Below are 13,565 nucleotides of genomic sequence, written 5' to 3'. Positions count from 1 at the left end.
ATGCTCAGCTGAATTTTTTGTAGAAATAGGGGTCTCACTATGTTGACCAAGCAGGTCTTGAACTCCTGGGCTCAAGTGATCCTCCTGCCTCAGCCTCCCAAAATGTTGGGATTACAGGCATGAGCCACTGCCACCGCGCCCACTGTCTTTTGTATTCTCAAAGGGATCCATGACTCTCCTAGCTTAGAAAGTTGACTCTAGGTCCCCCTGTGCAGAGCTGAGGAGTTTGACCTTGATCTGGAAGTTCTGGGAGGCAGTATTGCATTTTAAGAAGTTAAACCATCAGAGCCTGACGTGCTTTGGCCGGCGAGAACTCCTTGTGCCATTCCCACAGCTAAGCCTTTGCTCTTGCCATTCTCCTTCTGGGAGGAATGGAAGGAGCCGTACTTAAATGCCAGGCCGACCTGACTCTGCATCCTACCTCTAACCTTGCTCCAGCTTCAAGCCTGCAGTTTCTCCCTCTGTGAAAAGCTATGAGGTTTAAATGGGACCATGATGTCTTGAGGAATTAATAACAGTATTTTTATTTTGGAAAGTGCCCTGTCTATGGTAGCCATTAGTTCCTCTCTTGGCTTGGTGGCTCATCTGTTCAGGGGTTCCCTTTTATCTGAGGTCTTCTTGGAGCTTTCTGTAGTCATTCTTGTTTTGTTTTTGAGACAGAGTCTCACTCTGTCACCCAGGCTGGAGTGTAGTGGCATGATCTTGGCTCACTGCAGCCTCCATCTCTCCAGCTCAGTGATCCTCCCACTTCAGCCTGCTGGGTAGCTGAGACTGCAGGTGCACGCCACCATGCCTGGCTATTTTTTTTTTCTTTTTTGTAGAGACGGGGTTTCACCATGTTGTCCAGGTTGGTCTCGAACTCCGAGCTCAAGCGATCCTCCTGCCTTGGCCTCCCAAAGTTCTGGGATTACAGGCATGAACCACCACACCTGGCCACCAGTATCACTCTTTTTTTAAAAAATTTTTATTTTTATTTTAAGTTCTGGGGTACATGTGCAGAATGTGCAGGTTTGTTACGTAGGTAAATGTGTGCCATGGTGGTTTATTGCACCTATCAACCCATCACCTAGGTATTAAGCTCAGCATGCATTAGCAGCACTCTTAACACACAATTAAACTCACATGTAATGAGATTACTTCTCATTACTCCACACCATAGTAGTCTATTTTACAGATGAGGATACTGAGGCTCAGGGAGGCTGAGAAATTTACCTGGAGTCAATCAATTGTTGATCTGGAAGCATCCGATCACCAGGTCTTCTGAAATAATGACAGCAGCAACAATTAACATTATGCTTACTATGCCAAATGCTATGCTTAGCATTTTACCTGCATCACAATCCCGATTCCTTTGGGCAGTTAGGTAGGTTCCATTTTAACCGAATTTAAAGAGGAGGAAGCTGGGGCTCAGAGAGGTAACTTGCCCTAGGTAACCCAGGGTAGTCAGTTAAAAAGTCAAGACTCAGACCTCGATCTGACTAACTCCAAAGAAACCCGTGCCACTCTGCCTCTCGGAAAACACTGCTTCCAGCTGCACAGTTCAAAACCCCACCCAAGGCGGCCCTGAATCGCGGTCAGTCGGCTTCAGCCGAATCGCACTTTGTTTTGAACAAGGATACAGAGGGCGCTGCCTGATGTTAGTCTGGGGGCTTGGGGGAGAAGATGGGGGTCCAGGGTGGAAATGTAGGTGCTGGGGCCGTGCCAGAGGGAGAGTGTCCGGGACCAGCGGGCGAGTCACGTGCGCGTGAAACTCGACCTAAGGGGAGGGGAAAAGAAGGGAGCCCCCGCCCCCACCTCGGGGCGCAGCTCCGGACGCGTGTAAATACAACTATCAACTCCGCAGATCCACTTCATCCAAGCCCAGCTTCGCAGACCTCTGGCGCCCGGCGGGTTCCCAGTTCCCCCGCTTCTTCCGAGGAGACAGCGGAGGCGAGGCCACCGGGCTGTCAGGCTGAAGCTCCGTGGCCGCCGGGTCCTGCACGCAGAGAAGACCCTAGCGCGGGCGCGGCTCAGGGCTGGGCCCACGGGACTCCGGACGCGCCGCGAAAGCGTTGCGCTCCCGGAGGCGTCCGCAGCTGCTGGCTGCTCATTTGCCGGTGACCGGAGGTGAGCAGCGTGGGCGGGGAGGGGGCGCGCGTAGGGTCTCCGGCTGTGGGTCGGCTGAGAGACACCGAGGCCGGCTCCCGCCGACACTGCCAGGCTTCCCAAGGAAAGACCGTTACTTGCGCCCGCGGTCCCGCGGCACAGTGTCCCATCTCGCCAAGCGCGTCCTTCCCTTTTCTTTTCTCTGACCCCTCCGACTCTTCTCTTCCTCCCGGGTCCCCGCTCGCTGCACTTCCTCTGCTTAGAGCTGCGCGTTTGCCAGAGTTCCAGCGGACCTCCTGGAGCGCTTGAATCCAAAGCCCCATTTCACAGATGAGAATACCGAGTCCCCCTGGAAGAAGTGAGTGGTACTTCCTCCCCTCTCTCTGGGTCTTTCTTGCCCTTCTCCTCTCCGCTTTCCTCGGTCTCATCCCAGTTGTCGCTCCCCGCCCCCGCGCCGCCCGCGTTCCCTCTCCTCCCGCCGAGGCTGCAGCGGCCGCGGCGGGGGGAGCTGGGGCTCTTTCCCTCCCTTTGGTAAACACACCCGCCCGCCAGCCCATCCGCCACCGCTGCCCTTATAAAGTCAGCAGCCGCCAGACTTCCTGCCGAAGTCCGAGCCCCCTCCCGGGGCTGGAGGGGGGCAAGCGGGTTCCGAGGTGCAAAGCCTGGTGCCCCGAGCCCTGCGGAGTGAGTGAGGGGCGCGCGGGGGAGGAGGGAACCGAGGAGAGCCCGTCCTGGGTCTCCCTCCACGTGGCAGCTGTTGGCTTGGCCCGAGAGACTGTAGGGTCGTGGGTCACCTGATACGGAAAGGGGGAGGGCTTGCTGTCGCCCGGCCCCAGAGGGAAGGAGAGGTCTTGGAGGGGCAACTGGAAGATGGGGTCGTAGGGTAGCCTTGAACTTGCCCTTCTTCCTGCCAGCTTCTAGGGGTCTTTCCTGGCGCGAGAGTCCGGACATGGGCCCGCGGTGCTTCAGAGCGCGCTCTGCCCCTTGCTGTCCTCTGGGGACCTGGGCAGATGCGGACTTTCTCCCCAGCAGCCCGGCCCTGAGCGCCCTGGCCTGGGTGGGAGAACCCGGCAGCCTGCTAGGAAGCTGCAGCGCGCAGACAGGACCTTCCTTGTTTCCGATAGTGGCTCAGCGGGAGCCCCGTGCCGCGTGCACCTCTGGCACTGCTAGTGCGCGCGGAGCCAGCTCCTTGGCACCGGCTGGGAAGCCCAGGGCTCTATGGGGCCTCCATGAGGGGCTCCTCGCGGGCTGGCCCGAGGGGTCTCGGGTGCCACCATGATGCAGGACCCTTCCCTGGGGCCACTGGGGGGCCCTTCACCCAGCGCTCTGTTTCTGTGCAGGCTCGGGGCCAGCATGGCCCCCACGCTGCAACAGGCGTACCGGAGGCGCTGGTGGATGGCCTGCACGGCTGTGCTGGAGAACCTCTTCTTCTCTGCTGTACTCCTGGGCTGGGGCTCCCTGTTGATCATTCTGAAGAACGAGGGCTTCTATTCCAGCATGTGCCCAGGTATGCCTGAAAATGGGCTGGGTGGGCTGGGGGGAGGGATGGCAAAGGGGCAGGTGGAAGCCAGAAAAGGTTAGGTGGCCAGGTGAACAGAAAGCAGGGTCAGCAGTTGGACAGCCTCACTTCTCGACCTCTTCAGACTTCAGGGGGAGAATGGGTGGCACTCTGCCCACTGTTTCATTTATCTAATCCAGTGGTCACTGAATGCCAGGTGTCCTGCTGGTCATCCAGACCCTGGGACTAATAGGCAGAGTCCTAAGCCTCTGACAGCCTCAGGTCTAGAGCTCTTTGAAGGAGACGTGCTGGGAGAGGAATTTCTTAATAGGGCTATCATAAGACAAGGGAGAGCTGCACAAAGTGGAGTATGAATGTAAAGGGCCCCACATTCTTCCCTTTTCAGGACCTGGGAGCCCCCAGGTTTTCAAATTACTCATTTGGACAAAGTTACATAGCCTCATTTCCTCTAGGAGGGCATTGTGGAGGGTCTCTGGTTTCCACTTCAATCACCTTGTGTGAGTGGCCCCGAAGCTGGGAGTGGGAATTCTAACACTCTTTGGGAGCAATAACTACAGCCATAGGCTGTCTGCAGCTGCCTTGGGGCAGGGAGTTACCACTGCTGGTGTCTAGGACTTGCCTCTGATGGGTATCTTCCTATTCTGGGAAGGAGAGAGCTGTGCTGACAAGCTCCGCCTAAGGAGCTGGGTGGAAATGGAATTGGGCTCCTCTCTCTTTTTATCCCCTTTCCCCAACCTCTGTGTTGTGGAGTAAGCTTGGAAGGAAGTTTAGCTTGGATTTGAATCCCAGCTTCCATCACTTTTATCAGTTGGTGACTTCGGTGAGTTCCTTAAACATTGAGCCTCAGTTGCCTGGTCTTCAGAATGGGGATAATAATATCGATTCCGTGGGAGTGCTGTGAGAGTCCGCAGTGCTTAATAAATGTTAGTGTCCTTCTGGTTGCTCCTGGCTTCTCGTTTCAACTCCTTCCTGCACAGCACCTGATGTGGCTATGGGAGAAAACCGATTCCTTGAGGGGTGGAGATGGGGAGGTCTTGATCACTGCTCTGAACAGGGGCTGCTCCACCCCAGGATCTGCCGCATCCAGCCATGGTTATCTGTAAAGATGCAACAGATGGCACCGAGAGATGGCGACTCTCCCATGCCTCCTGGCCCCAATTATGGGGTGACAGGGGCTGGAGGAGGTGGGGTTGGCAGCCAGGCTGGGATGGCTGGGTGGGTCGGGAAGAAGAGGCCTGACATGAAATGATACACATAAGGGTGGCTGCAAGAACCAAGTGGAGGGCTATTAGGGACCCACATGGCATCTAAGTCCCCTATGAGTTTATCCTGGAGATAGGAGAGACCCTGCCTGCCCTTGACACCTGCCGCTGTCCCCTATGTAACTTTTTTTTTTTTTTGAGACAGAGTCTCACTCTGTCACCCAGGCTGGAGTGCATTGGCATGATCTTGGCTCACTGCAACCTTCTCCCCCTGGGTTCAAGCGAGCACGTCTGGCTAATTTTTGTATTTTTAGTAGAAACGGGCTTTCACCATGTTGGCCAGGCTGGTCTCGAACACCTGACCTCAAGTCACCCACCCGGCTCGGCCTCCCGCAGTGCTGGGATTATAGACATGAGCCATCACTCTTGGCCTACCCCTTGTGTAACTTCTTCCTGCCTTCTCCACCTGGTGCTGGTGGTGTTTCTTTAAAATCAACTTTCTTGAAGATTACACCATACATTTTGATGAGGTCTGACAAATTTATATGCCTCAGTACCCACCACACAATATTTAGAACCTCCTCAAACTCCTGCTTCTCTTTAGAGGGCTCATCCCTCCACCTGCATTTTTAAATATGTAAAATATGTAAAACAGCTTTATTAAGATATAATTTCCATGCCTCACAAGTCACCCATTTCAAGTATATAATTTAACAGTTTTAGTATGTTCAGAGTAGTGCAACCATCACCAGAGTCCATTTCGGAACAGTTTCTTTATCCCCAAAAGTAACTCTGTACCATTAGCAGTACTCACTCGCCTCACCCCCACCTCCGCCCCCAAGCACTAGGCAACCACTCATCTATTTCCTGTCATAGCTTTGCCTGTGATAAAAGTTAGATTTACCTATTCTGAACATTTCATTTAAATGGAATCTTGTAATATGTAGCCTTTTGTGATTGGCTGCTTTCACTTAGCATAATGTTTTCGAGGTTCATCCTTGTAGCATGTATCAGGACTTCTTTTTATTGCTGTGTAATACTCCATTGTATGGATCAACCACCATTCTATTTATCCATTGTCAGTTGATGGAGATTTGGGTTGTTTTCACATTTTGGCTATTATGAATAATGGTCTGGCTGGGTGTGGTGGCTCATCTGTAATCCACGCTTATTTCAAGGCTAAGGCAGGAGGATCACTTGAGGCCAGGAGTTTGAATCTGCAGTGAGCTATGATTGTGCCACTATACTCCAGCCTGGGCCACAGAGTGAGACCCAAATGTTCTTCTGGACTTTTTTTTTTAAATTTTTTTGAGACAGGGTCTCTCACTCAGTGACCCAGGCTGGAGTGCAGAGGCACAATCACAGTTCACTGCAGCTTCAACCTCCTGGGCTCAAATGATCCTCCCACCTCAGCCTCCAGAATAGTTGGGACTACAGGCCCGCATCAACACATCCAGCTAATTAAAAAATTTTTTTTTTGTAGAGACTGGGTCATGCTATGTTGCTGAGACTGGTCTCGAACTCCTGGGCTCAAGTGATCCTCCCTCCTGGGCCTCCCAAAGTGTTGGGATTATAGGTGTGAGCCACCCCGCCTAGCCCTTGTAAAGTTTTTAATGTCGAGGTATGCTTTCATTTTTCTTAGGAATTGCTAGTCAGTTGCAAGGGTAACTATGTTTAACATTTTGAGGAGCTACCAAATTGTTTTCCAAAGTGGCTACACTATTTCATATTCTTAAAAAAAATTTTTTTTTATTTTTGAGACAGAATTTCTCTCTTGTTGCCCAGGCTGGAGTGCAATGGCGCTATCTCAGCTCAGGGCAACCTCCACCTCCTGGGTTCAAGCGATTCTCCTGCCTTAGCCTGCCAGGTACAGGCGCCCGCCACCATGCTCGGCTAATTTTTGTATTTTTAGTAGAGATGGGGTTTCACCATGTTGTCCAGGCTGGTCTTGAAATCCTGCCTCAGGTGATCCACCCCCCTCGGCCTCCCAAAGTGCTGGAATTTACAGGCGTGAGCCACTGTGCCTGGCCTCCTTTACATTTTTTTAAATTTAATTTTAATTTTTTAATTTTTAATTTCTCATATGTATATATTTTTAAGACTAGCCAAGTGAAGCAGTGGGAGTGGAAAAGGAACTGGTTTTGATCAATAGGTGTAAACACCACTGCACTGGGACCAGCCTATTTTACATTCCTGTTAGCAGTGATGAGGGTTCACTTTCTTTGTAGCCTCAACAATATGTGTCGTTGCCCATCTTTTTGTTTGTTTGTTTTTTTTTTTTGAGATGGAGTCTCACTCTGTTGCCTAGGCTGGAATGCAATGGCATGATCTCAGCTCACTGCAACCTCCGCCTCCCGGGTTCAAGCGATTCTTGTGTCTCAGCCTCCTGAGTAGATGGGATTACAGGCGTCCACCACCACGCCCGGCTAATTTTCTGTATTTTCAGTAGAGATGGGGTTTCACCATGTTGGCCAGGTTGGTTTCGAACTCCTGACCTCAAGTGATCCGCCCACCTCGGCCTCCCAAAGTGCTAGGATTACAGGCATGAGCCACCGCGCCTGGCCTGCCCGTCTTTTTTTTATTATAGCCATCCTAGTGGATGTAAAGTTTTTTTGTGATTTTGATTTGTGTTTCCCTACTGACCAATGATGTTGAGCATCTTTTCCTGTGCTTATTGGCTTTTGGTATATCTTTGGAGAAAGGTCTATTCAGGTCCTTTGCCCACTTTAAAATTAGGTTATCTTTCTATTACTGAGATGTAAGAGTTCTTTATGTTCTAGATATAAGTCTCCTACATATGATTTGTAAAAATTTTCCTTCTATTGTTGGGTTGTCTTTCACTTTCTTTTGGTGTCCTTTAGTGCACAACAGTTTTTCATATTGAAGTCCAATTTTCTATTTTTCTCTTTTGCCACTTGTATCTTGGTGTCATGTTTGAGGAACTATTGCCTAATCTCAGGTCACAAAGATTTACACCTGTGTTTCCTTCTTTCCTTCCTTCCTTCCTTCCTTCTTTCCCTCCCTCCCTCCCTCCCTCCCTCCCTCCCTCCCTGCCTGCCTCCCTCCCTCCCTCCCTCCCTCCCTCCTTCCTTCCTTCCTTCCTTCCTTCCTTCCTTCCTTCCTTCCTTCCTTCCTTCCTTTGTCCTTCTGACGGAATCTTGCTCTGTCACCCAGGCTGGAGTGTAGTGGCACGATCTTGGCTCACTGAAACCTCTGCCTCATGGGTTCAAGCAATTCTCCTGCCTCAGCCTCCTGAGTAGCTGGGACTACAGGCACACACCACCATGCCCAGCTAATTTTTGTATTTTTAGTAGAGACGGGGTTTCACCACATTGGCCAGGTTGGTTTCGATCTCCTGACCTCGTGATCCACCCGCCTCGGCCTCCCAAAGTGCTGGAATTGCAGGTGTGAGCCACCATGCCCGGCCTGTGTTTTCTTAGAGTTTTGTAGTTTTAGCTCTTACGGTTAGATCCTTGATCCATTTTGAGTTGATTTTGTATATAGTGTGAGATATCCACCTGGTGGTGTAAATTGCCCAGAAGTGGGTATGCTTCTAAATCTGGCTCTTAGGGATTACTAGAGGTGACCAAAGTGAATTTTTTCTTTGTTTCTTTTTTTTTTTGGAGACAGAGTCTCTGTCACCCAGGCTGGAGTGCAATGGCTTCATCTTGGCTCAGTGCAACCTCTGCCTTCTGGTTTCAAGCAGTTCTCCTGCCTCAGACTCCTGAGTGGCTGGTATTACAGGCGTGTACCACCATGCTTGGCTAATTTTTGTATTTTTAGTAAAGATGCGGTTTCACCTTTTGGCCAGGCTTTTCTGGAACTCCCGGCCTCAAGTGATCCATCTGCCTCTACCTCCCAAAGTGCTGGGATTACAGGTGGGAGCCACCGTGCCCAGTCCTTTTCTCAGAATTTATTTGTTTTTTTTTGTTTTGTTTCATTTTTGAGATAGGGTCTCACTCTGTCAGCTAGGCAGGAGTTCAGTGGTGTGATCATTGCTGCAGCCTTGAACTTCTGGACTCACGTGATCTTCCCACCTCAGCCTCCTGAGTAGCTAGGATTACAGGCATGTGCTTCCACACCTGGCTAATTTTTTAATTTTCCAGGACTTATTTGTCCATTCTTGCCAAGCAGGGTACAACATGCCTATCTCTACCTACCTCTCTTCCCTTCAAGGGACTCCAGCCAAAATCCTTGAGGCTGTCGGGCTGACTGTGGGTGCTGTTGCCTGATCTGCCTCAGTCATGCTGCATGATCAAAAGTGTCCGTTTTCTGCTTCTTGGAACTTTATTCACTTTGGGTGTCAGTCTTCCTCTGCAGTGTCCCAAGAACACAGAATCAGACCAGGAATCTGTGTTGCCATAGTGTGTGGAAAGAGGCAGGCTTCCAACTCCGCTATGTGCTGTTGGGTGATTGAAGCCAGTTACTTAATTTTCTTTCTATCTTTCTTTCTTTTCTTTTCTTTTCTTTTTTTTGGAGATGGAATCTTGCTCTGTTGCCCAGGCTGGAGTGCAGTGGTGCGATCTCACCTCACTGCAACTTCCGCCTCCCAGGTTCAAGCGATTCTCCTGCCTCAGCCTCCTGAGTAGCTGGGATTACAGGTGCACGCCACCATGCCTGGCTAATTTGTGTAATTTTAGTAGAAACAGTGTTTCACTATATTGGTCAGGCTGGTCTCGACCTCCTCACCTCAGGTGATCCACACGCCTTGGCCTCCCAAAGTGTCGGGATTACAGGCGTGAGCCACCGTGCCTGGCACTTAATTTTCTTAATACCTCAATTACCCCATATGGTAAAATGGGACTAGTAATCCATACCTTATAGCGCTGTTGTGAAAATGAAATGAGGGTAAGCAGATAAAATTTCAGACTACGGATGGGATTGTTACTACATTGTGAACCTGGCTTTGCTGTTATTTGCTATGTGACCTTATCTTCTCTGGATCTCCATTCTTTCCAAGTCTATAAAAGAAAGTGGACAATTGTCAACCTTTCTTCCAAAGAGCAATGATTTAAGGATCAAATGATGTCATTTAACAAAAATATGAAGAGCTCAACAAATGAGGAACTCATTATTATTATTACAATTATTATTATTTTAGAAATAGGGTCTTATTCTCTTGCCTAGGCTGGAGTCCAGTGGTATAAACACAGCTCAATGCATCTTCAGCCTCCTGGATACAAGTGATCCTCATGTCTCATCCCCCTAAGTAGCTGGGACCACAGGCATGTACCACCACGCATGGCTAATTTTTTATTTTTTATTTTTATTTTTTGAGACAGTCTTGCTTTGTCGCCCAGGCTGGAGTGCAGCAGCGCAATCACTGCTCACTGCAACCTCCGCCTCCCGGGTTCAAGTGATTCTGCTGCCTCAACCTCCCAAGTAGCTGGGATTACAGGCCTGTGCCACCATGCCCGGCTAATTTTTTTGTATTTTTGGTAAAGACGGGGTTTCGCCATGTTGCCCAGGCTGGTCTAGAACTCCTGGCCTCAAGTGATCCCCCTTTCTTGGCCTCCTAAAGTGCTAGGATTACAGGCGTAAGCCTCTGCACCTGGCCTCGGCTAATTTTTTATTTTTTGTAGAGACAGGTTCTCACTATGTTGCCAGGGCTGGTCTTGAACTCCTGGGCTCAAGTGATCTTCCCACCTCAGCCTCCCAAAGTGCTGAGATTACAGATGTGAGCCACTGTGCCTGGCCTGGAACTCATTATTGAAGCATTCACTAGTATCAACTTTGGGGTTACCTGGCCACATCCTCTGACCTACCTATAAGGGTATCACAGCTAACGGAGCCTCTGTTTCTCAGAATTTAGGCAGAAGCAGTTCAATTTATCACAAACTACTCTATATCCAGCATAAGTGCCCAAATAAAACAATTGCTAAAGTTCTTTAGGCATTTACTATTTGTTAGTTAGATATTTAGTCCTCACTACAAATCTGTGATACAGGTATTATTTTTATTAACCCCATTTTATAGAAGAGAAACCTGAAGCTCAGAGATGCTAAGTAACTTGTGCAAGGTCACACAGCTAGTAAATAAAGGGCAGAGTAAAGATTTAGTTTCACATTGGACTCCAGAACCTTTCTACTGGGACTCATGGGAATAGTGTGGATGTCCCTGACCTTCAGTGGCCCAGGGCTCTCCTGGGGGAATCCAGCCATAGACAAGACACCAGCGAGAGCCCAATCCTAAGATTTTGTTTGTTTGTTTTTGAGACAAGGTCTCACTCTGTCACCAGACTGGAGTGCAGTGGCATGATCAATGCTCACTGCAACCTTGATCTCCCAGGCTCAAGCAATCCTCCCACCTCAGCCTCCTCAGTAGCTTGGACTACAGGTGCACACCACCACACCTGACTAATTTTAAAATTTTATCTAATTAATTACTTATTATTTTTTGAGACAGGGTATCACTTTGTCACCCAAGCTGGAGTGCAATGGTGTGGTCTCAGCTCATTGCGTCCTCCACCTCCCAGGTTCAAGTGATCCTCCCACCTCAGCCTCTGGAGTCGCAGGGACTGCAGGTGTGCGCCACTATGCTCAGCTAATGTTTTTATTTTTTGTATAGATGGGGTCTCACTATGTTGCCAGGGCTAGTCTCAAACTCTTGGACTCAAGCGATCCTCCTGTCTTGGCCTCCCAAAGTGCCGGGATTACAGGCATAAACCACCACACCCAACCCCTAAGGTGTTTTTGCTGAATGTGACCATGTCAGAGGCAGGAAAGGGAAGCATCATGGGGTTAGGAAAGGAACGCTGAGCAGGGAGACAAAGAAAATGGGATCATTTTGTGAGTGTTCGCTGTGTGTGTATGTGTGACAGTTCTCAGAGCCAGCCTCTCAGGTGGTTGAGACCACAGTCCCCATTTCCCAGATGAGATAATGGAGCCTCAGAGAGTTTCTGCAGCACAGCTAGTGGAATTAGAATTTGAACCCGGCTCTTCCAGACTCCAGGTGCTTCACAACCATCCCAAACCTAGTCATTTGCAGTTTACCTTCATGATTTTACCATTTCCCTTTGCCATAGCTAGTGTTATTTACTTAATAATTCCTTTTGAATCAGTCTGCTTAAAAAAAAATAGCTTCATTCTAAAGTGTAATATTCTTGGAATATCGGGTTTGCTGTTACCCACCCCCACACATTATACATATACATGTATGTTTCTAATACATATATATGTACATATATACGTGTATCGTTTTTTGTTATTTTTGTTGTTGTTGTTAGTTTTTTTTTAGATGGAGTCTCTGTCTGTAGCCCAGGCTGGAGTGCAGTGGTGTGATCTCGGCTTACTAGAACCTCTGCCTCCTGGGTTCAAGCGATTCTCCTGCCTCAGCCTCTGGAGTAGCTGGGATTACAGGCACCCACCACTACACCCAGCTAATGTTTGTATTTTTAGTAGAGACAGGGTTTCACCATGTTGGCCAGGTGGGTCTTGAACTCCTGATCTCAAGTGATCCACCTGCCTTGGCTTCCCAAAGTGCTGGGATTATAGGTGTGAGCTACTGTGGCTGGCCAATATATGTTTTTAATACACATTCAAATAACGAATAACTATGAAACCTGAAAAACTGCTCCATGTTACTTCCTGAACCCATCTTGAGTGCCCACATGCTGTGCATACCACATATTGGGAAACACTGCTTTCCCTGGCTTCCAAGCCCAGCTTAATCACTGTCCCATCCTATGCTTTGCTTTATTTGTCTATAAATGTTGGGGTTGGGGGTTGATGCCAAAGACCTTTTCTGTTGTCATTAACATGGACACAGCTCTAAGAGGTCTTGGCATCTTGGGCTGGCTCTCCTTTTAGTTCAGAATTTGGATTTTTATCCAACTACTCAGAGTGATCAAGCCTTCCTTATGAATGAACTCGTTGGTCAAACTCATAAAAGGCTGATCGATAAAACAGGAATGAATGTATGAATTGACACTAAGTCATTAGCATTTCACGGGAATGGATTCTCCGTTAGTGGAAGAGCACATGTCCTTTCTGGCACTGATGTGTGCTTGGGAAACTTACTGAGCTAACTGGCCCATGTAACACAGAGGCCCTTTGGTGCAGTGGAAAACTGTTGACTTTGGAGATTATCTTGAGTTTGAATCTGAGCCTGCCTGTAAGAAGCTGGCTAACTGAATTGCTTTGGTTCTTGGACCCTTACCATTTATAAAATGGGGACCATTGTACTCACCTTTTAGGGTTATTGCATGGATTAAATGGGATTCTCTATAGAAAATATTGGCATAAAGTAGGTGTAAATTTGCACGCTAGTGGGATTGTTTGTGAGGGAAATTGTCATTTGATTATCAAAGACTTAGGAGCAGGAACAGTGTCTAATTCAGGGACGGCAAATGGAAATACCAGCTGAGGCCAGGCATTTGCTAATAATTGGGTAAAGCAGGGCAGGTGTAGAATAGCAATGTCTGGGAATTAAAAGAGAGGTGAGGACGTGTATGACCTTGAGAAGGCAAGCCCTGGCAAAAGGGGATGGCTTCCACTCAGCTACAGTCATGCCCAGATCTTCTAACTTTTTATTTTTATTTTTATTTTTTGAGACGGAGTCTTGCTCTGTCACCCAGGCTGGAGTGCAGTGGCGCGATCTCGGCTCACTGCAAGCTCCGCCTCCCGGGTTCACGCCATTCTCCTGCCTCAGCCTCCCAAGTAGCTGGGACTACAGGCGCCCACCACCATGCCCGGCTAATTTTTTTTTTGTATTTTTAGTAAGATGGGGTTTCACCGTGTTAGCCAGGATGGTCTCGATCT

At 49.0% G+C, this 13,565-nt stretch overlaps 1 protein-coding gene across 7 annotated transcripts in view; it reads left to right on the top strand.

Moving 5' to 3' along the window:
* The first annotated feature begins 1,762 nt into the window (after positions 1–1,762).
* The window catches only part of SLC43A1 (solute carrier family 43 member 1), a 31,231-nt gene continuing 19,428 nt past the window's right edge, over positions 1,763–13,565 (top strand). The window contains exons 1-3 of one of the 7 annotated variants that reach the window (XM_016920902.4): positions 1,777–2,106; positions 2,349–2,443; positions 3,426–3,592. In XM_016920902.4, the coding sequence (XP_016776391.2) occupies positions 3,439–3,592 (154 nt within the window). In that variant the 5' untranslated portion in view covers positions 1,777–2,106; positions 2,349–2,443; positions 3,426–3,438. Of the gene's footprint in view, positions 2,107–2,348; positions 2,444–2,607; positions 2,770–3,425; positions 3,593–13,565 lie in introns of those variants that run through there. The other 6 variants (XM_063784023.1, XM_016920909.3, XM_016920904.4 and 3 more) reach the window with 6 other exon arrangements.

Source organism: Pan troglodytes, chromosome 9, assembly GCF_028858775.2.
Source record: "Pan troglodytes isolate AG18354 chromosome 9, NHGRI_mPanTro3-v2.0_pri, whole genome shotgun sequence".
NCBI lineage: Eukaryota > Metazoa > Chordata > Mammalia > Primates > Hominidae > Pan > Pan troglodytes.
This window is presented reverse-complemented; position numbering and strand designations above follow the sequence as displayed.